Source organism: Macaca fascicularis, chromosome 8, assembly GCF_037993035.2.
Source record: "Macaca fascicularis isolate 582-1 chromosome 8, T2T-MFA8v1.1".
NCBI classification, from domain to species: Eukaryota; Metazoa; Chordata; class Mammalia; order Primates; family Cercopithecidae; genus Macaca; species Macaca fascicularis.
Window position 1 is genome coordinate 7200267 of NC_088382.1, and position 26693 is coordinate 7226959.

Here is a 26693-nt window from a genome sequence, read left to right on the forward strand (position 1 = left end):
AATTCATTTGTTGACAGATGTTTGTTGCAAGGTACTGTGTTGTCATCTCTTTGGAGGACAAAAAGATGAAAAGCTCTCGTCCTCATCCTCACAGAATGTAGAACTCTGGGCTGCTAAACCTGGGGCACATGAAGAGCAGACAGGGAAGAAGGATCTGGGGGCTTTGCTCGGGGGTGGCCAGAGGTCCGTGTGGCTGGAGCACCATGCGGAGCTTGGAGGCTGATGGGGTTGGTCCCAGTGAAGCAGATCAGGGGCCTGAACCTCAGGCTACGGGGTTTGGATTTTGCTCTGGAAAAATGAATTTGGCAGAAGTATATGTACTATTTGGGGTATGAGATGAATGTGTATGGATTTGTGTGTCTATGTATGTGTGCGTGCATAGTGCATGTGCTGTATATGTGTGCACACACATGTGGTGTATATGTGCTTGTGTGTGTTACATGTATCTGCATGTGCATGTATGCATGTGTGTGTGCAAGTGTGCAAAACATGTGCATATGTATATATGCATTATGTGCGTGCATATGTACAGTGTATATGTGTATATATGTGTGTGCATGCAGGTGCATGTGTGTATATTCATGTATGTGTGCAGTGTGCATGTGTAGCATGTGCAATGTGAATGTGTAGCATGTGCAATGTGAGTGTGTGTGTGCACGCATATAGTGTGTGTATGTATGAACAGGGAATAGGGACATTAGGAGGAAATAGAGCTAACAGAATACTTCTAGCAGTAATTAGTGAAGGGTAAGTGAGAAGGGAGTCTTAGGAACGGAAAGTGGGGAGCAGGTGCAGAGAATAGTGGGGTTGGAGATCAGGATTTGATGACTGAACAGGGAAGATGAGGGAAGTTGCAGTGGCTTTGAGGTTTCAGGCCTAAGTGACTTGGAAATGGTGGTGCTACTGACGGAATTAAGCCAGGTGAGGAGTGCTGGATTGGCTACAGTATGATTGTTTTCAGCAGTGAGGAATGTGAGGATGGCTGGAGCCCCCATAAGGAGAGACCTGGATGACCAGTTGTGGTTGAGGGACTGGAAGTGGCCAGAAGAGACTGTGTGAAGACAGCAGAGGCCAAGGACAGCACCCTGGGGACTGTTCCCACTAAGGGGTCTGGATACTAACGGGACACCAGCAAGGGTGGGACATCAGCAGGAACCGGGCAGCAGAGAGAGCTGCCGATGTCTGCACTGAGGATTACAGGATGGGGTGGCCCAGGGCCACGGGGACACATCGGCTCACCCAGCCTGGGTGGCCCTCCTAGGCTCTCGGAAAAGGAATCAAGCACCAGAGAAAGAAGTCAGAACACGTCCTCGCTTCATTCTGTTTCCCACGAGCCTATGCCAGACACCTTTATTGGAAACTTCATCTCATGAGTAGAAAGTGGCACAGGCCACCGTCCTTACAACCTGAAGAGCCACATAGAACCCATGACGATGACGAAGCCACTCCCCAGCCACACCTGCGGGCTCTGACTTCGAGTCTCGCCTGGGGATGAGATTTCACCACCACCCACCAATTCCTCTCTGGGTCTACCCAGCAGCAGCAACAAGGAGACGACCACAGCCGCCTGCACACGAGCCTGGTGCCCAGCAAACCCACCAGATTCTGCTTCCCTGTCTTGTCCAAGTTAAGAACTAGAGGTCCCTTCAATGTAGCAGCTCCCGAAGCCAAGCTGGATGCATCTAGAAGGTCACCTGCAAAACTCCCTCTAGAGACCCCTAAGGCTCTGACTGGCAGGTGACAAGCTGGACCCTGATGGTTGGCAAACATTTCTACGTCCAGAGCAGAAGATTCGGGGAGTCCTCTTGCAAATGGCTTTATTCATGGTGCTGAGATCCTAGGACAGATGTCCAAGAAAAACAACTTTCCTTTTTCATGATTTGGAATCCTGGAGTGAACCCATTTCTTACTGTGTCTTGATTCCCGACATAAACTTAATGTTAAAAAAACATATGACACTAAAAAATGTAACCATGAGGGCAGACAGTGTTTTTCTTTTCACTCTCAAATCATTTGTTCCTGACACGGGGGAGTTTCCTCTTCTTGCTCTTCCAGAAAAGCTTTGTTTGTTCAATATGCGTTTTTCTTGGGCTTTGAAAAGCCCACCTACTACAGACCACAGGAGAAGTAAGAGAAATGAATCCCAGCTTTTTGGGAGGCCGAGGCAGGAGGATTGCTTGAGCTTAGGAGTTTGAGACCAGCCCTGGCAACATAAGGAGATCCCATGTCTACAAAACAAACAAAAAAATTAGCTAGGATAGTGGTGGGTGCCTGTAGTACCAGCTACTCAGGAGGCTGAGGTAGGAGGATCACTTGAGCCCAGAAGGTCAAGGGTGCAAGTGAGCCATAATTATGCCCCTGCACTCCAGCCTGGGTGACAGAGCAAGAAGACTCTCACAAAAAAAAAAAAAAGAGAAATGAAAGATGTCTTTTAGAAACTTAAGATTCAGCGTGGAAAGAAAACATACAAATGTGAAAAGCTTAAAGAGGAAGAAATGTATCAAAAGTATGAAAATGAGTGGCTTGGGTAGTGGTGGAATCAGAGTCACAGGGAGAGAGAATGAGGTGGTCAGGGAAAGCTTCCTGGAAGAGGAGGACAGGCAAACTCTGGACAAGTAGATGGTAGGAACAGCCTAAAGGAGTGTCTGGGATCAGCGGCACAGGGTACAAGGCACTGAAATGAAGGTCCATGTCTGGGAATAGCGAATATCTGGTGCTTGGTAAGGTGGGGGAGGTAGGAGAGGCTGAGTCGTGGGGCTACCCTTGTAAGAAACAGAGGAGCAGTGGGAACGTGACTAGCCCGGTTTTCTGAAACGACATGTCTCGAACCCATTGCAGAGGGAGAAATTCAGGCTGAGACCCCTGGACAGCCACTAGGGAAGCTGGGGTGAAAGCTGAGGCAGGATGGAGAGCATGGGGGTTTGGTCACTAGGTCCTATGAGATGGTATCCGACATCTGTCCTCGCAGTCACTGCGTCATTCCAGGTCCTTATCAGCTCTTGCCTGGACTTCTGGATGCCCGCCTGGACCGTGTCCCTACCAACTCTGTTCCATTTTATTGTCCCTGGCGCCATCTGTCTACAGGCTTATTTGCCCATATTATTCCTTTGCTCAAACCCTGTCAACAGGTCTCCAATGCCTGAGGATAAAATCCAAACTCCTTATCCCAGTAGAAAAGCTTCTTCACAGTCCAGCCCATTTATCTCCCGCCGCATTCCTGCCATCTAGGAAATTCTTCCCCTCTAGTCTCAATAAACTTCTCCTAATTTCCTAAACACACCACTTTTGGAATGCATCTATGTCTTTGCACCAGCGGCTGCAGCTTTCTGTGTCAGAAATGCCTGTTCCCTCCCTACATTGATGGAACTCGCAGCATCCTTCAAGCCTCACTCGAGGGATCCTGAGGCGACTCGGCCCTCCAGCACTAGGGCTATATTTTATATACTTTTAAACATTAAATCGCTACCCATTTATGCTGAACTTGTCTTACATGTCTTTAGAGTTTACCTTAACTTTGCCTTTGAGAACCTTGAATTTTCACTAAAGAAAAATTGCTAAACCAAGATGCACGCGAAGGATGAGATAGGCATTCTTCTGTCATCTCAGGCTGAGTTTACAAATGGGCTTAAAAAGAAAGGTGAAAAAGATGTTGGTAATGTACAGTATTAAAGTGGAAGTAAAAAACCTAAGTGGAAAAAGTAATTGTCTTTGTTTAAATAAGTAGTCACCAATGTTAGGTTCTCTTGAACAGAGTCAGACTTAAAATTAACATAGTATGTATTATTGGGAACGTTAAAAAGAATACACTTATGGCTTAAATTCTTGCATTTATTTATTTATTTATTTAAGACAGAGTCTCATTCTGTTGCCTAGGCTGGAGTGCAGTGGCGCAATCTCAGCTCACTGTAACCTCTGCTTCCCAGGTTCAAGTGATTCTCATGCCTCAGCCTCCTGAGTAGGTGGCATTACAGGTGTGAGTGACCAAGCCTGGCTATTTTTTCTATTTTTAGTAGAAATGGGGTTTCAACCATGTTGGCCAGGCTGGTGTAGAATCCCTGGCCTCAAGAGATCAACCTGCCTCCACCTCCTAAAGCACTGGGATTACACATGTGAGCCATCACGCCAGGCCAAATCCTTGCTTTTTTTTCTTTTTTTTTGAGAGGGAGTCTTGCTCTGTCGCCCAGGCTGGAGTCCACTGGCGCCATCTCGGCTCACTGCAAGCTCTGCGTCCCAGGTTCACACCATTCTCCTGCCTCAGCCTACCGTGTAGCTGGGACTACAGGCGCCCGCCACCACACCTGGCTAAATTTTTGTATTTTTAGTAGAGACGGGGTTTCACCATGTTAGCCAGGATGGTCTCGATCTCCTGACCTCATGATCTGCCTGTCTCAGCCTCCCAAAGTGCTGGGATTATAGGCATGAGACACCGCGCCCGGCTGCCTTTTCAACTATTTTATCAGCTTGACAAGGTTAATTGTTCCAGGTAGACAAGCATATAATCATCTGCAGAGGATGAGTGTCTCACTCTTCCCTTCTGCTAGTTACATGATCTTATTTCCTTCAGTTTCCTTATACATTAGGTATATACCCTCCAACACAATATTAAACAGTAGCTGTGATACTGAGCATGCTTGTCTTCTTATCTCTGAGCCACCAAGCCCGGCTAATTTTTTTTTATTTTTCATTTTTTTGAATTTTTAGTAGAGACGGGGTTTCAGTGTTAGCCAGGATGGTCTTGATCTCCTGACCTCGTGATCCACCTGCCTCGGCCTCCCAAAATGCTGGGATTACAGGCGTGAGCCACAGCGCCTGGCCTCAATCCTTGCATTTTTATAAGTAACTTTGTGTTTTACTGGATTTTCAGTTAGTAGATTCTTTTGTATTTTGTTATCAGGACACTCAAAGGGACCTATATTCTTAGGCAATTCAAAATTGTGCAAAACACAATTGTTTTGGCTCCCCCTACAGGTCCTTTTGCAGAACTGCAATTAGGAAAGCTGGATTGCTTCACTAAAACACTACTTTACTCAGTGTTTTCTTTGAACCCAACGTGCTAGATCTACTGCTGTCTATTTTAACTTTCAAAGCTTTCCTCCATGGAAGTAAATTTCTGTTTTTTGGTTCATGTTTAACCTGAGAAACACTGCAAATCTTGCGGCTTTTATGCTTGCACTGGCGGTTACAAACCTTAGGGCCAAATTGTGACCGGCTTCCAATAACTGTGCATTCTGGCCCTATCTTGTTTTCTAACATTTCATCTCTATACCTGGCCTTTCTCACTTCTTTTCTTTTCTTTTTTGTTCTTTTAAGGATGTGTATTTTTAAAGTCACCTTAACCTCTTTTTAAAAACAGGAATAAATATACATGACTAATGGTTTTTCCTAACTTATAATTTTCATGTATCTCTTCACTTATCTATATGAGTTCACTAGTATATACCTGAGTATTCAAGTTAGTTTTTTTTATATACACCAGAAAATCATGGCATCACTTAAGAAAATTAAGAGTGCATGAGAAAGATAGTGTGGGGTCCACTGTGAAATACCAGCAGCATGAATTTGGACACACCACGGTCCCCTGGCAGTCCCCATCTCTGAGGGAGGCAGTGGATTCCATGGGGCCTGAGGGTCCACACAGCCTCAGAAGGCAGATTTGTCTACCCGTTACCCAGGAAGCTTCTGCAAGTGATCACCTGGGCTTACCTCTCTGTTTGGGCTACCAAACATGTACTTATGGTAGCTGACTCACTCAACAGGCCTCTGTCCTCGAGGGCTCATGCCTTATGACTATGATGGTCAAAGCCAAGTAAGACCCAGAGCCCTTATGGATTGATGACTGGTCTGGGCCGATCAGGGAAGGGGACGACAATGGCAGCCAGGCCACAGGACAGGCTCTAACCCTACGAGGCACTTGGAAAGATCCTTCTCTGCCTTCTTGCCCATGGAAGGAAGGGCCCTATCTTTTCAGAGGAACGGCACTGCTTGAACACAAAGGCCCAGCTTTGGCAAAATGCCTGTGGCCGCAAATATGCTTTTGGTGCTGTTAGAGGTTTAGGGTCCAACTCTGAGGGTCCAGTGAAATTGAGAGTGGGTGCTCTAAGTCTTTCTCAGAAGCACCCTCTACCTCCTAGCTGAGATTCTACTCTGGGCAGGATGGCATCATTCCCTGCTCGCAATGATGCACCATGTGGAGCTCAACATTCATTTCAGTGCCTCCTGAGAAAGTCTTGGGAATAGTTTGCAGGCATAAGCCCCCAGGACACGGAGCAGCATTGGCCATGACCCCTTGAACACTCTTCAACTCTCGGTGCCCATGATTTAATGAACACTTGAGCTGCAGGGCTTCGCTGCTCTGATCCCTGAATTTTTCTCCCTTAAAAAAAATCCTGTGTCCGGGTGCAGATGCTCATGCCTGTAATCCCGCACTTTGGGAGGACAAGGTGGGCGGATCACGAGGTTAGGAGATCGAGACCATGCTGGCTAACACGGTGAAATCCTGTCTCTACTAAAAATACAAAACATTAGCTGGGCATGGTGGCATGTGCCTGTAGTACCAGCTACTTGAGAAGCTGAAGCAGGAGAATCGCTTGAATCCAGGAGGTGGAGCTTGCAGTGAGCAGAGATCACACCACTGCACTCCAGCCTGGGTGACAGAGTGAGACTCCGTCTCAAAAAACAAAACAAAACAAAACAAAACAAAAATCCCTATCAACCCAATGGAATTATAAGGCAGCAGCTGACAGCTGAAATGTGCCCTTGATATAAACTCACGGATACATCTCTTCTTATAGCTCCTTGAATCTAGGTTCTCAAAGTAGAAAAAAGCAGCCCTCACCTGTTGAGATGGTCTGTGGATCACGGATAAGCCCACCAGGCCCCAGAACTATCCCAGGCTACTTCTTTAGACAAAAAACTAGCCCTGGCATCCAAATGACTTTTTCCTGAGACGAAGTCTTGAAGCAAATGTCAACAGACTGGCTTCATTGTCTAGTCTGTGGTTCACTAAAGCTATGCCACCTTCCTATTCTAAGGTGACAGGTGTGCAGATGGAACTGCCTTAAGCAAGTTGCTTTATATGGAACTAACGGCTCAACCAACAAATCAAAACAGCAAGACAGGACTTCAGCTGAAGACAAGAAAAAGCCTTTCGTAAGGTCACAGCTGCACAGAGAAAGCGCCCCTGAGGTTGGAGATGCTCAACAATGTGCAGGCAGGAGCCGGGGGTGCCAATATCAGAGCAGGGGTTTGCTATGGCAGCTTTGAACCTCTTCCCAATGCCGAACTTTTATGACCTTGAGGACAGAAGCCACACGGACAGAAGAGTCCTCCCACTGCACCTGTGCAATTGTGCTCCAGAGGTGAAAGACGTAGCTGTTCTTACCGCTTCCAAACACCAAGCTGTAGGAGGTGCAGCATCACCAAGGAGCAATGCCCTTGATGCCCGTCTGCTCGGAACCACAGGTAGCTCAGGCCCTGGACCAAGAACCCGGGCAGGAGGACAGCCAGGGCCAGCCACCCCCACAGAAGCCGCCCTGTGGTGAAGTAGTAAGCCACCGTGTAGAGGCCTAGGGGAGAAGAGGAAAGGCAAGCAGGTTATTGGAAGGCTGGAGTGAGTGCGGGTACCTGCATTTTAAACAATTTAACATTTTCTGGATGTTATGATGTCCTGACCTCTTAAAACTTTTCTGGCTGGGGAGTGACTGCCCCTCCCAAGGCTAGCAGTTATTTGAGTTAGCAAAGGGCCCAGCCAGGGTCTTACCTTTGACACGGGAACTAAAGCTAGCCAGAGCCAGACCTCCCCAACCTGGCCCATACCCCCAAAAAGGAGGACTTCTTTTGCCTTAATCATCCCAGGGCCCAGTGCCAGGCAACCAGACACCACCCTTATACTCCAAAGCCACAGAAATTATTCAAAGAGCTAATCTGAAGCTGGTGCCCTGCCCCAGCAAAGGGTCTGGCCTCAACTTCCTGTGGTTCCTGTCTCCTGCCTCCTTACCACGCTGGTGACATTGCCCTGTGGCCCAGCATGGTGTGCCATGTCTCCTGTCCTAGGACTTGTGAGTACAGCAAACTTTGCTTTCCAGAGTCTCTCCTGTGTCTCATGTTGTGGCCACACCTAACAATCTCATTAAAAATAAAACCAAAGCACTTTGGGAGGCCGAGGCGGGCAGATCGCTTGACGTCAGGAGTTCAGGACCAGTCTGGGCCACATGGCGAAACCCCCTCTCTACTAAAAATACAAAAATTAGCAAGTGTGGTGGCTGCGTGCCTGTAATACCAGCTACTCAGGGTGGCTGAGGCACCCAAATGGCTTCAACTCAGAAGGCAGAGTTTGCAGTGAGCGGAGATTGCACCACTGCATTCCAGCCTGGCCACAGAGCGAGACTCTTGTCTCAAAACAAAACAAAACAAAAAAAACAGTAACCAACCAACACAGTGTCCCCATCACCAGCAAGAGTCTCCTAGGAGCAGCATGGGAGCCCGCAGAGCCTCTGGCAACAGGGACAGGCATGCACTAAATGACAGTGTCAGGGCTTTCCGGAGCTGCTGGGCAATATACGACATGTGAGAAGTGCCTAGCATCTTGTGCATCCTCGAGAACGATGAAACCTCCGCTCTGGTTTGTTTGTTTGTTTGTGATGGTGGTTGGGTACGGTTACACAGTGGAGAGAGGATCTGCACTCCCCAGTCAGTAACTCTACACTACGGAACCGTTAGTCCCTGTGGGGTCACAGCTCGCTCTGTGGGGTCCCTCTTCTCCTACTTTCACATGGGGAACTCCCTGGCCTGGAACTCTGGGCCTCCCGGGTACTCCTAGCACCCCCTCCTGAGGGTTGCCTGAGGTTGATCGTGGAGGCGGTGCGCTAGTAGAGGCACAGCACACAGGCATCCTTTCACACAACTGTTACTTAGGCTTTCCAATGGTAAAGTTCTAAGTGGATGAATGAACACAAGCCGCGGATTTTAGGGAAACTGCGAAAACTGCCCCGAGGTACAGATGCGGACGCTGCAGCTCTGGACCGCGGGGTCCGGGCTCAGGCAGCCCTTCCATAGTGCCCAGGCTGGGTCTGGCTCTTACCACCCCGAGCGTCCTGCGGCAGCCTCCCTTGGACAAAAAGCCTTGGGTGCTGCAGGGCTGGAGAATGCTAACAACCAGGCCGCGCCCAGCTGGAGGACAAGGGAGGACACCTGGAGTGGGTGCCGACCCCCGCGGGTCCTGTCTCAGCCCTTCGCGTCCGGGGCGCGGAGCCAGAGCGCTTGCGCGTCCTCTGCGAGCTTCCTGCTCTGCGCGCCTCGGAAACAGCCGGACCAGCGAGGACGCCAGTGAACTCACGGAAAAGTCCTGAGGTAGCGTCCCCACGGTCCCCCCTCTTCTCCCCCAGGGACTCTGCCCCGGAAGAGGCGTCCGCAGGGAGCCCGGCGGAAGTGGGCGGAGACGCTCCTCCCCGGCACTGAAGGAGTTACGAATTTAAACCAGAAGGGCGCGAAAAATGGGGCCATCTTGCTCCGCCGCGGCTGGTGTGCTCTGGGCTCCCCCCTCAACGGAGGTGGCCCCGGAGGGCCGCGTCCCGCCCTGTCCTAAACCCCGAAGCGGAGTCGCTGTCCTACAGGGCCGCGTGGATGCGGAGCCCTGTCCCCCTCTTCCCGCCACCCCTCCTGCGAACAGCCTCCAAGTCGCAGGGTCCCCCTGGCCGGCGGGGAGTCGGGGGAGAGCCCGGGAGCCCCCAGACTTGCGCTCAGCACATCTTGGCATCGCAGCACTTTGCAAAGCTTGTGATGGAAGGAAGGGCGGATACATCTCCCCCGGTTCTGCGAGGGGATCTTGCATGCGTGGGGCAGGGGGATCGTGCAGGGGCGGGAGGAAGTCAAGCACCAGTCGGGGGTCGGGGGACCGAGCATAGGTGGAGGAAAATCATGCATCCGTGAGGAGATCGTGCATGCGTGGGCATCCACTAAGGACAAGGGGACGTGCTCGGCAGGTGGGGTGGCTACCACCGTGCGTCACCGGCGCGCAGTGCTGGGCGCAGGCCCGGGCAGTGCCGGTCCAGGCATAGGCCGCCTGTGCGGCTCCGGCGCCGGGGTGGGGTAGGGGGCTGCAGGGGTGAGCACAGCCTCCGGCTGCCGCACTCACGCGCGCTCTGCTCGGCCGCCTGCAGCAGGGCGGACAGCCCCAGGAGCCCCGCGTGCATCCTCCGCGCCGACCCCGCAGCCTGCGCCCGCCCCTTCCCCTGCCCGCGGTCCCGCGTCGGGGAGGTTTCCGGCCTGGGGTCCGACTGCGGGTAGCATTTCGGCCTGAGCCGTTAGGCGCGAAGCGTAGGTCTGGTTTATTCGTAGCGGCCAGCAGGGGAGGGAGGGAGGATGCTTAGGGTTTCTGGCTTCCAGGGTGGGTGGGGACGGGGTGGTAGAGCCCAGCTGAGGTCTGGGCTCCTGATAAGGGCAGAAGCGGGTTCTGCGCTGCCCCCAACCCTGTTACCGCCAGGAAAGCGCTTGGTGAGCGTCGGGACTGCGCAGGTTCCTCGGGAGGTGGCTAAACTGGCGACCGCCTCTGGGGCCGCCGAAAGCAAGTCCGTTAACCACTAGTCAGGGAGTAATACTGTGTTTGAGTAAATATAGAGAGAGTTGGGTTAGAATCGTTGATTGGGTCTTTTTGAGATCTTACAGTTGTGTGGCCAGAAAACACAGGGCCTGTTACCCGGCATCATGGTCTACACCTCCCCTACAAATCCATCCCAGGCTCTATCCTCATGAAAGCTTTTTCCAGATCTGCTTGAGGGTTAAGATCCCAACGTGCAAGAAGAAAAACTGCACATTGGAAAACCTTCTCCTCGGAGATATCTCTATCTATATTTATATATGTTTACAGATATAGAGATATATACACACACATTCTGACATTTTAAAAACGGCAAGACAGACTTTTATTCAGAACCATCGCCATAGATGTCAGGGACTGCACTGAGGTCTTGCAGCAGGCGAGAGAGATTGGGGTCCGAAAATAATAAGGAAAAGGGCTTACTTATAACCAAGGAGCAGGATGGGGGATGGTGGATGGAAAGTCACCGAGAAGGGGACATCAAGTGGGGGTTCTGGCTTCCCGGACCTAACAGGATTCTTGCTGAGGGTGGGCCAAGGTGATCCACATGGGGGATGGGGGGGTGGGGTGGAGCAGGTGTTGGAATTTGGTCAGATATGGAGGGTGTTCAGACACCCGGCGTGGGGAATTGGGGTTAAACTGACTTGGCAGGATTCCTGCTAAAACTAGGCTCTGCAGGGGCAGAGACAGGAATGCCCAGGTTGAGCCCAGTGGTGCAGAGAGCTCGAAGGAGGCTGTCCAATGTCTGATCAAGGAGACATTCTTTGCTATTCATGTATATACCTATGTATTGTAATAGGCTGTTCTTGTATGACTATAAATACCTGAGACTGGGTAATTTATAAGAAAAGAAGCTTAATTGGCTCACAGTTCTTCAGCATTTACAGGAAGCATGTACTGGCATCTGCTTAGCTTCTAGGGAGGCCTCAGGAGCTTAGGCTTATAACAGATGGTGAAAGGGGAGCAGGTACATCCCATGGTGAAAGCATGTTCAAATTAGCATAAGAAGAAAGAGAACTTGGCCAGGCGTGGTGGCTCACGCCTGTAATCTCAGCACTTTGAGAGGCCAAGGCGGGCGGATCACCTGAGGTCAGGAGTTCGAGACCAGCCTGGCCAACATGGCGAAACCCCATCTCTACTAAAAATACAAAAATTAGCCGGGCATGCTGGTGGACACCTGTAATCCCAGCTACTCTGGAGGCTGAGGCAGGAGAATCGCTTGAACCCGGGAGGTGGAGGTTGCATTGAGCCCAGATTGTGCCATTGCACTCCAGCTTGGGTGACAGAGGGAGACTCCATCTCAAAAAAAAAGAAAAAAAAAAAAAAAAAAAAAAAAAAAAAAAAAAAAAAAGAAAAGAAAAAGAAAAAAGAAAGAAAGAGAACTTGAATAGTCCAGTGACTATTGGAGAAATTAAACTGGCAGTCAAAGACTGTTCAGGTCTAGGTAGTTTTAGATTAATTCTGCCAAAGTTTCAAGAAACAATTAAACAACTAACTGCTACCTAATATAATTTGCTCCAGGAAATAAAAACTAAACTTTACCCAGCTTATTTTAAAAGACTGCTGTAGTTTTGCTTGTAAAGATATATGTAGAAAGAAAATTATTTTAATGATGAGCACAGATGCAAAAATCCTAGGTAAAATGATAAATTCAAAATATATTAAAATATTATGATACGGTGGGTTTTACTATGAATTTTCACAACCCACAAATCCTTTGATGTCACTCCATTATCATTTTGAACAAGAAAAATCTTTTTTTTTCTTTTTTTCTTGAGGCAGACCCACTCTGTCATGAGGCTGGAGTGAAGAGGCACAATCTCGGCTCACTGCAACCTCTACTTCCTGGGTTCAAGCCCTATTCTCGTGTCTCAGCCTCCCAAGTAGCTGGAATTGCAGGCGTGTGCTACCACATTCAGCTCATTTTTGTATTTTAGTAGAGATGGGGTTTCGCCATGTTGGCCAGGCTGGTCTCAAACTCCTGAGCTCAAGTGATCTGCCTGCCTCGGCCTCCCCAAGTGCTAGGATTGAAATAATCAAATGATTTTTCTTGGTTGGGCACAGTGGCTCACAGATAAGAAGACAAGCATGCTCAGCATTGCAACTACTGTTTAATATTGTGTTGGAGGGTATACCTAATGCATAAGGAAACTGAAGGAAATAAGATCATGTAACTAGCAGAAGGGATGAGTGAGACAGAGGATTCTGCAGATGATTATATGCTTGTCTACCTGGAACAATCAACCTTGTCAAGCTGATAAAATAGTTCAAAAGGCAGCCGGGTGCAGTGGCTCACACTTGTAATCCCAGCACTTTGGAAGCCCAAGGCAGGTGGATCACGAGGTCAGGAGATCGAGACCATCCTGGCTGTCACGGTGAAACCCCATCTCTACTAAAAAAATACAAAAAATTAGCTGGGCATGGTGGCAGGCGCCTGTAGTCCCAGCTACCTGGGAGGCTGAGGCAGGAGAATGGCATGAACCCGGGAGGCAGAGCTTGCAGTGAGCCAAGATCGCACCACTGCACTCCAGCCTGGGCAACAAATCGAGACTCCATCCCAAGGGGGAAAAAAAAATAGTTCAAAAGGCCTTCTAATATAACTTACACAAACCAATAGCATTTCTCTGTACACCTACTATACAAAACTGGAAAAATTAAGATAGTTGTAATAGTTACAATGTCTATAAAGTGCTGAGGAATTAAAACATACATAAGATTTGTCTGGAGCACACTATTAAACTCTAATAAAGAACATAAGAAATGATCTGAGTAGATATATTCCTTGTTTTTGATTCAAACAGCTTAATAAAGTTGTCAATTCTTCCCTGATTAATCTATACATTCAATGCAATCTTGTTAAAAATTCCAACATGGTCTTTATGAAACTTGATAGACTTACTCTGAAATGTGGATGAAGAGAGGAGGTCCACAAATTAGCCAACTTTGAAAAGAAGGATAAAGAGGGATTTCTACCCTTCTAAATATTAAGATAGATCAAGAAAAAGTCCTATTCGTAGAACATTATGATCTTGGCACAGAACAGACCAAAAAAATCTATGGAACACAGTGGAGAGCTCAGAAGCGGACCTACAAATATGTAGAACTTAAAATATATGACCAATAGTGGCACCACAAATCAATGGAGAAAGACCAATTGTTTAGTAATTGTGTGATAAAATGAGCTCATTAGATCCCAAACAGTAAAACTAGATCTCCACCTAGCACATGCCCACAGGTGGACGCCAGGTGGAGTAAAGATCTAAATATGAAAGATAAGACCTTAACAGAAAGAAGTATTAAAAAAAGCAGAATATTTTTATAATTTAGTAATGGAGAAGGATGTCTTAAGCACCTCAAAACACAAACCACAAGGGAAAAATGGATTACATTTTTTGTGTGTGTAACAACTGAAGCCTTCTGTCTAATGAAGGAGCTTGTGGACATTAACGGACAGAAGTTAGATGCGGTGGGAGAAGTGTTTTGCAATGTCTCAAACTGACAAGTCGTTTACTATATGAAATATGCAAGTAACTCCTATATTTCAACAAAAACGAGGAGGCAGCAATCTCAGTAAACAAGGGGAAAGGGCAATTTGTAGAAGAGAAAAACCTGAAAAGGCCCAATTTACTCAAGAAAATGATCCCAAACTGAAGATAATTTAAGTGATGCTTAAACCTATCGATATTTTACAAACTGCAAAGTGAACGACATCACTTTATTTACTTATCTATTTATTTATTTAATTACTAGACAAGTTCTTGCCCTGCCATTTAGGCTAGAGTACAATGGCGCGATCTCAGCTCACTGCAACCTCCACCTCCCGGGTTCAAGCGATTCTCCTGCCTCAGTCTTATGAGTAGCTGGGATTACAGGCATCTGCCACTGTGCCTGGGTAATTTTTTTATTTTTAGTAGAGACAGGGTTTCCCCATGTTGGCCAGGCTGGTCTTGAACTCCTGACCTCAAGTGATCTGCCTGCCTCTGTCTCCCAAAGTGCTGGGATTACAGATGTGAGCCACACTTCTGGCCTGACATCACATTACTTCTTTCAATTGGCAAAAATTACAAATTAGGTAATGCCCAGCCTCAGTAGAAACATAAGGTGCCCAGGCTCCAGGGACCTCTGGCACTGCTGGTGTGATTAGAGCAGTTCAGGTTAAGTGTGGTACGGTCTGATTAAAAATCAGACACAGTGCCTTCATAATTAAGGCAATTATTATTTTAATGTTGGGCATACATTTTCTAATCTTTATCTATCTTTTCTCTTACGTTAATGAAATAAGAATGAGCCTTGAAGTTAATATTCTGCATTTTACACCTAATGTATCAGGAATACATTCAAATATTTGTATAGTACTTATTATTGTTAGCAAATCCTACATAGCTGAAGATTTTATTTGTTTTATTTGATACCACTGCAATAACCATTTGTGGAACATAGTTCCTCCACTGTCCTCTGCTGGAATGTTTACTTTTAGATAAATTTCCAGGGGTACGTTATTAGAAATGAGAGTAAAAGGAATGTTTTGGCTCTATAAATTTGTAGCAATACTTGAAGGAGTTGATGTGGAAGATACTGGTGTCTTCTGTTGTTGCTAACCCTGGGATGATCCACAAGCCAGTCGGGCCACCCAACTTCTTTAGCATCCCTCTTCCAGTGTGTAGGAGAAAGCCATGGTTGCCAGGGCTCTTCTCACCCCCTCCTCCAAGCCATGCAAACGAATCCTCCCTTAAGCCCATCCGGACCCTGTAATGCCAGGGCCGTGGCTTGTTTGCACCTGCGTAGATAGCAGATCATGAGAGTGTGCCTAGCATATAATGCCTTCTCAGTGCATGTTGGGTGTATGAATAAATAAGTGAATAAACAAGTAAGTGAATGAATGAAAGAAAGCAGCGAGGAAGCGCTGCAACTCAGTCTAGTCTTGTCCCAGCGCAAACAGCCAGTAGGTTGCGCTGTTGCACCGGCCGTTGCAAACCCTCAGAGCAGGTTTAAACAGAGCTCTCTGACTCTGGGACAGAGGAAATGGAAAACCTGTGTCTTCAAACCACGTCATTTGGTTTGAAGATGACTTAATGTGAAAAGAAATGTATTTTAAGGTTATTAAAATAATCCTTAGGACTTGAAAATCTCAGCTAGCTTCTGAATGCTTTGGGAATACTTTCTCCATAGTAACTGCACACAAGCCCGTGGGGTGGGCAGGGCAGGTATGTGCTCACTGAGGTCCAGAGAGGTTAGTTTCTCGGCTGGTAGAGGCAGAGCTGGATGCAGAGCCAGGCACAGAGCCAAGACATGTCTGACCCCAGTCCAGCGGGATCTCCTGCAAGCTGCGGTGTTTCCAGAGGCACACTTCAGTGTGTGGAGTGAAAGGAGAGTGTCTGGACATGGGAAGAGCTGCTCTCAGCAGTGTGGCAGGCCCATTTTTGTTTCCTTTCTCTTTCTCCTCTTGGGGCAAGGCAGACACCAGGCACAAAGAAGGAAACAGGCCTTCCGTGAGTGCAGTAGCAATAAGGGAGAAGCCCAGAGCGGCCACTCCTCTTCTGTCTGCTGTGATGTTCTGGCCCTGTGTCCCTGGGGCTGCCTTCCCCAGGGCCTGTGTGTTGCGTATATGGGGTGGGGTGAGGGCAGCTGGAATTGAGATGGGGACCCTGTGATTGTGAGGGGCTGTGGGGCAGAGGTGGGTGGCTCTCGCAGGCCTCTTCCTGGACGCTTGTGCCCCCTCATCCTGCTCTCTGTTTCTTCCTGCACTTACATCAGCTCATGTGTGTATTTTCTCATTGACCGTCTCCCTCTACAGGAGCATCGGAGGAGAGGGACTTCATCCGACTTGTTCACCCCCGTCTCCCAGCTCCTGGCACAGAGGGAGCACTCAATACACACCAATGGGCTGAAGGCGTCAATGGATCTGGGGACTAGAGTGATGGTGATTTGGCAGACAGCATCCCCCCCGTGGGCAGTAGCCGTGAAGACCCTTCTTTCGCTCTCCTCGCCTGCACTCTTTAGGATTGAACAGCGTTGCTTCAATGCATATTCTGGGAGCACAGAGAAACAAGGGACGAAGTTCCACCATTATGAAAAAGGGGCTCCTGTAAGCCAGGTGAAGAAGGGGCAGGGCCCTTCTTGGTCAGCAGGGTAAGGCAGGTGTGTGTGGGAGAGCATGCGAGGAGGGCGAGGGCTGCGGGAGATGGAGCAGGAACATTTGGTTGGGGCTCTGAGGCACTGTTCTGCTTGGGGACTGTGTGGGCAAAGGCAGGGGCTACGCAGGAAAGATTTACATAAAGCTGGAAGAAAGTTTGGGGAATGACTTTGAAGTTACATTTGTTTTGCAAATTCTTTGTTTTTATCAATATTTGCATGTTATTTGGGTAGCTGTAGGGAGGAGGTTTTTGGGGAGTTAGTGCACTCTCTCACCCGTCCTTCAGTCCTACTGCTGCCCCTAGATACACAATCACCTCAAGTGACTTTCAGGTCACTAGGAATGGGCAAAGTCGAGATGAAAACCATTAGGTGCCTTTGAAACAGAAAATATTTTCGGTCCCTGTCCCTCTCTGTAACCAATAATCAATGCAATATAAATGGAAAAGTATAAAGAAGTCCAGAAATTCTTATTTTCCCCTCAACGACTAGTCATGCATGACATTTTAAAACTAATACTTCACTGGCATCAGAGCTTCAGAGCTCCTGGGCTGTGCTTGATCAAACTCTTGGGATCGGGCTCTGAAGCACATCTTTGATCCGTATGGATTTTTGTCAGAGAATCTTCTGCCTGAAAGACAGTGTTCGGGGTCTTCCAAGGCACACTGAGCTACGTTAAGCCCCTCACACACACATAAAGCACGTAAGGCAGAAGGAACCTGGATACTCTTTGTGGTTGATAGCGAGGCGGGCCACCATTGTGGCCCTGAATCCCCCTCTGAATCAGACCCTTTGTGATCTGACTCTGCCGCTCTTCCCATCTGCTAGTAGTGTCTGTTTCCCCAGCTCAGGAATCTAATTGGCCTTTTGACTTGCTTTGACCAATAAAAGCAGCAGAAGGGGCCAGTTATGAACGTAGGCCTCAGGACACCTTGCACATGGCTCTACAATTCGCATTGCCTTGGTAGCAGCCAGCCCACAATGGACCTGGAAGCTAACTGCAGATGCAGGGATAAGCCTCGTGGGAAGGGCTGAATTGTGTGCACCCGAATTCCTAAGTGGAAGTCCTAACTCCCAGTGCCTCAGAATGTAACCGTATTTGGAAGTAGGGTCTGTGCATAGGTAATTAAGTTAAAATGAGGCCGTTAACGTGGCCCCGATTCAGTAGGACTGGTGTCCTTATAAGAAAAGGAAATTTGGATACTGACACACACATGCACAAAGGGATGAACACACAAAGATGCAGGAAGAAGACGGCCATCTAGGAACCAAATCAACCCTGCCGATAACCGGATGTCAGACTTCCAGCCTCCGGGACTCAGAGAAGTAACCTGAGGTTACTCCTCATGCACACACAGTATTCCTTCCTTCTCTGCGTCTAGACATGTGTCTCTCCCAAATACTCTTCTGCGTCGTAATCGCCATTCCTAAATCCAGCACCTGCTCATTTATTTATTTTCAAGAGGTAACACAGTAGAATCTTTAGAGCTAAAGTGAGTGTTCTATTTCATTCTCTGGCTCCCTGTGCTCGGGTGATCTTCAGCCCGTCACAGGCCCTGGCTTGCATTTTTCTTCCACTGTAACAGGAACCAACAGGGATTTGCCCTATTGTGCAAGAAAATATACATTGACCGCCATTCTGGAAGCACTCAGGGGTTTCGGAAGGCATTGGCCATTGCCTGTGGAGAGGGAAGTATATTTCAGCTCCTCAGCTGAGGGTGGTACTCCCTGTGAATCCCGCGCTGTGGTCTGTGTCAATCTGTGCCACGCTGTCAGTGGTTCTTGGCTTGCAGGACAGCCTCAACTCTTAAAAACGCTAGATTCCATAGTATCTGCCCCAAATGCTGACTCTTAGCTCCGTCTTGCACCCCAGCTTCTGGTCCCTGCTAAAGAGACAGAGTGGGGTGGAGATTCCGTAACAGGAATCTCTGCCACCTCGTATGTGTGTAAAGACAAGCCAGAGCACAGCCCCTACTTGCCCTGGGCATAGAAGAGCAGGAGGCACTGGGCAGAAAGAGTGGACAGGACTCGGGGACTGGGACCCCATAGGCCACTGAGCTACATCCAGGGCTCAGGAGGCCGGCATGGTGGGCCGGCTCGGCGGGAGAGGAGGCAGAGAATACAGAAAACGGAAGTCGGAAAGCAACAGCAACAGAAACACCGCCAGTACCTCCAATGTCTGTGATGCTTTACGAGGCTCTGCCTGAGCTTAGCCTCAGGTGTCATCGTGAAACCCTCTGTGCCACGCGGGGGTTTTTATTCCTGTTTTACAGAGACAGAGTTGAGTTTGAGGACAACCCAGTGACTCGCAGGAAGGCCCACTGCGAGTGAGTGTGAGCGCTGGGAGCTGCACACTGTGCTTTGGCTCCCAGGCTGAGCTCTCTTCTGTATCCCGCACTTTCTCCCAGGCTGAGAAATGAATCGGGTGGGAAATGAGCCCTGGGGGCAGGTGTCTCCTATGAGGCAGTTATCTACAAGGCCTATTTCTAGGGCTAACCGTATCTGCTGTCCTAAAAGCCTGGCTCATTCCTTTCACTGTCTCCCTGGGAACTCGGTGCTTGTTCCAGGGAAACAACCCTCAGTCTACAGAGATACTGGAGGATGTCTCAGTAAGTTAAAAAAAAAAAAAAAGAAAGATAAGCATTTCCCCTGAGTCCGTATTATTTTGATCCTCTCTCTGATGCTCAGATTTATGACTTATTTCTAGACCCTGAGCTGTTGTCAAAACACAGCTTAACCCCCATTCTCTGGGCCTGAGACCCTGCAGCCCCCACGCTGCCCGACTTCGCTGCCCAGCTTTGGGTCTTACCTGGAGCAACTTGACCAACAAGAATGCACAAGGCCAGGAGCCAAGAACAGAGACTCCAGATGGGGAACAGAAGGAAAAGGTATGTGCCCCGCTGAGACCATGAGGCTGGCTGGAAGAGCCTCTGTTTATACTGCTTCTGGCTGCTTACACAACAGATCTGCAAATGTTGCCTGTTATGAGACTTAATTTTAGAGAATGATTCTTATCTGCGCAGCGAGTGCTTTCCAATTGAGTGGCTCCGTTCCTACCCTTCTGCTGGCCAGCCACACCTTTAGGTGGGAACGGCCTCAAATTTAGCTCCAAGGCTGCACGCTTGGCCCACATACCTGACCACAGAGTTCAATGGGCCTCAGGGAACACAGACAGCCAGGGCCAGAAAAGGGATGGAAATGTCTGTCAACTTCTCGTTTTAAGAATTTGAAGGTGACCTCTGTGATGGCCCAGCACAGAACCAACCTTGGTGCTGACTTCTACAGCGAGAAATGAGCTGATTTCTCACTGCAGAAGTCAGCACCAGGTGTCCACCTGTGTCTCAAAGCCAGATTCTAGGACAGCTGGTGACAGACAACTCAGCAAGGGGAGACCAGGGGCCCAGGGCAGGTCACTGCAAGGGGAAATCCCACACACCAGAACCCGCTTCCCACCATACATATGCAGATGCACACACCCATAGCTGCACATGTATGTGTGCAATCACACATGCACATGCACACACATGCATACCCAGTCACATCGGAACATGCACACATGAACATACATGCATGCCGGCACACACCTACATGCACACACACTGCATACACACCTGCACATGCACACCTGCACATACCTACATCCATATGCACCCTATACACTCACTCCTGCACATGTGCCCCTGCACATATACACACATGAACACCTGCACACACCTACATGCACACACACCGCATACACTCACACCCACATATGCATCTGCACATATACACACATGAACACCTGCACACACCTACATGCACGCTCGTACCTCAAATGCAGATGCACACACATGCACACTTGCACACACACACACTTACACATGCACACATGTCGATACATGCACACCTGCATAAACCTACACACACACATTCACACGTATACACTCATACATGCAGATACACATGCACACCACACACTCAAGCATGCATGCACGCACACCCCCATACACTCACACAGTCACATGCACACACATGCACACCTGCAAACACCCATGCCCACACACACACACATACACATGGTCTGAGTGTCTATTTTCCCATTTACTATTAGGAGGGTGTCTGCAGAGGGCCTCTCTGTCTCCTGCAGGAATCTGTTTTCACCTGAGTGAATCAGGGTTAGCCCTTGACTCCCTCTATTAACCTGGGAAGCTTTCTGAATCCAACCTTTGGGGCCAAGTGGAAACTTCTTTGGGCTTTCTCATCTCTGCACCAGCTGGAGACCCAGGCAAGAGGGGTTCTGCTCGGGCCTGGGGTTAAGAGTTCTTCTCTCTGGCCAGATCTATGTCCCTTCTCATTAATCATTCTCTGGGTTCTTACGACCTAAGAATTACTTGCCCCCAGCCTTCATCTAGGGACTTTGGAAGTTTCTTCCTTGGGTTGGAACCCCAAGGTGAGACCATGCTCCCAGGGAGCGTTCTAGGCCCGAGTGGTGGCTGCTGTGAGATGGTGACACAGCTTAGAGATGCAAGCCAAGAGGTCCTGTGTGGGAGTGCATGAGACCCTGGAGGCGGCGGATAGTCTTGGCTGTAGGGAGATAAAGGGGAGGGGCTGCAGGCCAAGGCCCTGCTCTCTTCGTGCACTCTGATTCTGGTGCGTGACTTGCGGGAGTCCAAGGATCCTACATTTTTCCTGGAGGTCCAGGTTGCCTTGGGAGTATATATGTTCAGGGTGGGAGGATAGAACATGTTTTAGTCAGCAATGTGATAGTTTGATTTATAGCTGTTAAATATTAGTCTCTTGGCACGTTTCTTTGTGTTCTTCCCAGAGTCCTCAAATATTTGTGGTGGGACTGAGCTGCCTGTAGGGAAAATCACTCATCCATCCCAGGGCAGGACCGCAGCTTCTGCTTGCATTGACAGTAGGGCGCAGGCTTCTCAAATCATGGGTGTTTCCTGAGGCTCTAAACCTCGGTGTCTTTGTGCTCTTCTCCTACAACCTTCTCACGTGGCTTCTCCCTCTGATCGGCTGCTAAGTCTTTCCACGCAGCCGGTCGAAGGGAGACAGACGTGTTTCTAACTGCCTGCATTCTGCTCTGCTGCATTTCTCACGGTTTAGCTGATCTCTGAACTGGGCCCCATCCCAGGGAGCCAGAGAAGCTGGCGTCTGCACTGGAGGAGAACCACTGCCTTCAAAACAGCCCCAGCCCTTCATGGCTTGTTCCAGGAAACTTTCCCCGAGGGGAGACCACAAGTTAAATCTTCTCCACCTAGTTCTTTCACTATCTTGTTTCAAGAACAAACAAGTCAAATTGCAACACCCACTGAAAACAGTGGAGCAGGATGGCGTTTGTAATGCCTGCCTGCCTGGGGAGCCACGGTCCAAGCACCTTCATAGGCTTTCTACAACCTTCAGACAAAGCTTTCCGGACTTGACCATGGGGAATCCATCAACTCCCTGCTTAGTCTCAAATGTCTTCCTTATGCTCCTTGGTCTAGAAAGAGCAGTGAGTTTGGAGTGCTCCATCTGGCCTGTGAACCCCAAAAATTTGCGACAGGTTAATTTAGAAAGTTTATTTTGTCAAAGTTGAGGTTGTGCACCTGTGAAACTGCCTCAGGTGGTCCTGAGGACATGTGCCCAAGGTGGTCAGAGCACAGTTTGGTTTTATACATTCTAGGGAGACATAAGACATCAATCAACATGTGCAAGATGAACATTGGTTTGGTCTGGAAAGGCAGAACAACTTGAAGCAAAGGCGAGAAGACTCAAAGCGAGGAGGGGCTTCCAAGTCATAGGAAGGGCTTCCAAGAATGCAAATGGTTGTGTTCTTTTGAGTTTCTGATGAGCCTCTCCGAAGGAGGCAATCAGATATGTGTTTATCTCAGTGAGCAGAGGGGTGACTTTGAAAAGAAAGGGAGACAGGGGGCCCTAAGCAGTTCCCAGCGGGAACTTTCCCTTTAGCTTAGTGATTTGGCGGGGGACCCCAAGATTTATTTTCCTTTCACAGATCCTAGATATTTCTGCTGAATTTTCCATTCTGCAGATATGGCACCTGAGTTCAGTGAGGCTTCTGTCATCCCCTAGATTTGAGTTTTTGGTGTGTCGAGGGGATATGAGATTTTAGGATGCTGTGATTGCTGTGATAGAATGAGATTTTTGCCGGCTTTAAAATACAGCATCAGAGACACAGTAAGGCCAACGGATCAGGACATGGTGCCATTGAAGGGGGAGTTTTTTAGATTCACAGATACCGGGAGGGGCACACAGAACATGGGGACCACACGGGGAAGCCTGGGGTTAGGAACTAGATGGAGAGAGAAGGAACTCTGGGTGAGACCCTTTCTTGTGATTTCCACGGGAAGAAATGAGAGGACAGGGCAAGCACGTTTGGGATTTGCTAGTGTGAATAATTTCAGTAGCTCTGGGGCACAGAGGCTGTTCCTAGTCATCTGGTACCTGGCCCTGGGGAGATAAGGGCTGGTGGATAGAGACCTGAGCGTGAGAGCCTCCTGAAGGGGGCAGTTGGGGATGTGGGCTCTGGATTGATTGGTTTGCATCTGAAAGGGGTGCCCCTGGGAGAGTTGCCTGATATCTCTAAGAATTGGCTAACTCCGAGGGGGGCAAAGCCCCGGATATCAAGGCACGAGGATACAGACAACAAGAGATCCACTGCTAGTCCACTGCTCTAACATGCCTTCCCTCAGCCGTGGCTTTGCAGTGGCTCTCAGCAGGTGAGCTGTCCTCCCTGACCCGCTGACACAGGGCCTGACAGTGTGCCTTGTGTCGACCAGCAGGAAGCAGTGGCTACGTGCCTATTTCAGAAAGGACATCGTGTGTCTCAGCTCAGCCCACAGCCCTCAGCCCTCAGCTCCCATGGGGAGAGTGTGTCATAGGCAGCTCCTGTTCACTGAGCATGTGTCCCCGAGAGGGCCACACACAGAGCAGCCTGAGCCCAGTCCAAAACCGGCTGCAGAGGCCACAGAGCCAACTGTGAATGGCAACGTGAATGTCTGTGGTTTCCAGAATCTGAGATTTGGGGATGTTTGTTCTTGCAGCAAAAGGTGATCAGTACAGACACCTGGGATTTTGAATGTGTGGGAATCTCCAAGAGCTGCAGGGGCTTCAGATCTATATTGCAGGCTTCACCTTTTCCTGCCACCTCAAAAACTGCTCTTGGTCCTATGGGACTTCCGGACTGCAGGAGGAGATCTTCGAGGCCGTCTTTGTCTTTGACCTCACACGACTCACCCATGCCAAGTTTACCTTGCCTATTTTTACTTCCTAAATGTTTCTCGAATCTTTCTCCTCTCTGTTCTTAGTATCTTAGGTCTGGTTTCCATTGTTTCTCCCAGGATCAGTACAAGAGGCTCCCACATGGGCTCCCCACCTCCAGAACTGCCTTTGGACCTCACATCTGTACTCCACCCAGCTGTTAGAGGGATCCCTCTAGGATTAGCGTCCTGGGGCTGCTGTAACAAAATGTGAGAAACTGAGTGGCTCAAAACCACACAAATGTGTTGCCTCACTGTTCTGGAGGTCACAAGTCTGAAATCCGGTGTTGACCAGACCATGCTCCATCTCACAGTGCTGGGAGAGGATCCCATCTTGCCTCTTCCAACTTCTGTGAATGGCTGGCAATCCCTGCATTCCCTGGCTTGTAGAGGTATCATGTCCAGTCACATGGCCCTGTATGTCTTCACATCGTCCTCTCTCTGTACGCCCCTCTCTGTGGGTCCAATTTCTCCTTTATATAAGGACACCAGTCCTATTGGATTAGGGCCCCCCAATGACCCCATTATAAATTGATTATCTATGCAAAGACCCTATTCCCAAATAAAGTCACACTCTGAGGGAGTGGAGTTAAGACTTGAATGTCTCTTTTCTTGGGGACACAATTCATGCCATAGCATAATGTATCCGAACTTCATGTCTGAGCGTGTCACCTCTTTAAGGGCCCAAAGCTTCCTGAGGCTCCTCATCTCTCAGGCTATGCCCTCACCAAAGGTCAGGAGCTGTCTGCTGGAGCTTCGACAGCAACAGGCAAACATGGTCTACCTTCCTGGAGCATTATCTTTCAGGGTTCATAAACGATTACATTGCAATGGAATGGAATGGAATAGAATGGAAGGGGCACATGCCTTTGCCTGATACAATGCGGCTTTGAAGGTATTTCGAACGTCCAGCAGGTAGCCCCTTTGGCACCAGGGGGGCCTTTGTTCTCATTCGCCCATGCAGGTGAAGCATTTGAGCAGCTCTGGCCTATAGGAAAAGGCCCAACATTGTTAAATTGTGCAAGGTTATCCCGCACAGGTTATCTAATCTTAGCTCAACCCAGCCATCGGCTTTCTGGCAAACACTTTCCAATCAGGCACCATCCAACCGTTCCTGCTCATGCCTTTGCTCCTGGGCTGTTCGCTGATTCCAGCTTTTCCCTTGTCCAACAGGCCTGACTCCCGGTCAGCCTAGAGAATGCCTTCTCTGATCATCTAGGTCTTTCCTACTTTGCGACAGTTACATTCCCCGTGCTTGAGAAAACATTGTTAGTGTCTTTATCTTTGAATGTTCTGTATTATATTACAATTTGTAATTACCTTTGGAATGTGACAGCTCACATTAGCAAGTGAATTCTTTGAGGAAAGCAATTTTTAAAAACATTTTAAATTCTTCATGTCCTTGACATTCACTGGCATTCACTTCCTGGGATATACTAAGCACTTAACACATGTTTGTGGAAAGCTGGTGATGTTTTACTTCCTGACGCTACAATTAAAAAAATGTCTATCTTACTTTTCAAAACCTTAAAAATAACGCAAAAAACCTTTGAGGCAAAAATACATTATTTTGTCCTAATATTCAGAAGACTTATGTAACTATTATGGAATAATTGATTTGTTTGAATTTTTTAATTTCCAATTACAATAACATCCATTTTTTATAATAGAAAAATTACAAATACATATAAAAGGAAAATTAAAATCACAGAGAAATGTAAGTCCAAATGGATTAAGGACTTGTTTATGAAGGTAGAAATTTAAGTTAATTTGAGTAAAGTAGTGTGCGATCTTGTTTACCGCAAGTAGGAAAGAATTTTTTTTTTTTTTTTTTTTTTTTGAGATAGAATTTCTCTCTTGTTGCCCAGGCTGGAGTGCAATGGTGCAATCTTGGGTCACTGCAACCTCTGCCTCCTAGGCTCAAGCGATTCTCTTGCTTCAGCCTCCCAAGTAGCTGGGATTACAGGCATGAGCCACCACTCCCGGCTAATTTTATATTTTTAGTAGAGATGGGGTTTTACCATATTGGTCAGATTGGCCTTGAATTCATGACCTCAGGTGATCCACCTGCCCTGGCCTCCCAAAGTGCTGGGATTACAGACGTGAGCCACCCCATCTGTCTGAGGAAAGAATTTTTCTGAAGTCATGAGAACGATGAACTGATGGGAAAAAGTCTGATCTGTTTTACTCTGTTAAAATCAAGAATTTCCTTTTTATGCCAAAGACACTATAATGGAAATGAAAGCCAATTCAAAACTGGAGGAAGATATTCTTACAAATATATTTTACAAAATGCAAGTGTATCTGAACGCAGAAATGACAGAAAGCAGCCAGTTCACTGCAACCTCCCCACTGAAAGCATATCTTCTGCCAAATGGTGAATTTGCTAAAAGTGGACTAATCAAATGACGGGTGTGCTGAACAGAAGAATTTTCAAAGTCCTCAGCTTCTCTGTGTCTTCACCATATCAGCTTTGCTTCTGTGATTTGTAACAAATATCTGTTTCATATTTCAAATCCAGGTGCATCAAAAATGCCCAGTGTTGACTAGGCGCTGTGACTCATGCCTGTAATCCCAGCCCTTTGGGAGGCTGAGGTGGGCAGATCACTTGAGTTCAGGGGTTCAAGACCATCCTGGCCAACATGGTGAAATCCCGTCTCTACTAAAATCACAAAAATTAGCCAGGCACAGTGGCGCACGCCTGTAATCCCAGCTACTTG

The 26693-nt window shown here is 48.3% G+C and overlaps 1 protein-coding gene and 1 long non-coding RNA gene across 16 annotated transcripts in view; one reads left to right on the plus strand and one right to left on the minus strand.

Annotated features, from left to right (window-relative positions):
• XKR5 (XK related 5) overlaps window positions 1-10231 on the minus strand; it is a 30894-nt gene extending 20663 nt beyond the window's left edge. For 3 of the 6 annotated variants that reach the window (XM_005562537.5, XM_074000217.1, XM_074000216.1), the window contains exons 1-2: window positions 10133-10231; window positions 7382-7565 (exon numbers count right to left, since the gene is read on the minus strand). In XM_005562537.5, coding sequence (XP_005562594.3) covers window positions 7382-7565; window positions 10133-10190 — 242 coding nt within the window. In that variant the 5' untranslated portion in view covers window positions 10191-10231. The other 3 variants (XM_045397823.3, XM_045397822.3, XM_065518742.2) reach the window with 3 other exon arrangements.
• The window catches only part of LOC102115048 (uncharacterized), a 275169-nt gene continuing 257773 nt past the window's right edge, over window positions 9298-26693 (plus strand). For 8 of the 10 annotated variants that reach the window (XR_010577086.2, XR_012417011.1, XR_010577089.2 and 5 more), the window contains exons 1-3: window positions 9298-9348; window positions 16389-16688; window positions 19434-19614. This is a non-coding gene — a long non-coding RNA (uncharacterized lncRNA). Of the gene's footprint in view, window positions 9349-16388; window positions 17176-19433; window positions 19615-26693 lie in introns of those variants that run through there. The other 2 variants (XR_012417010.1, XR_012417008.1) reach the window with 2 other exon arrangements.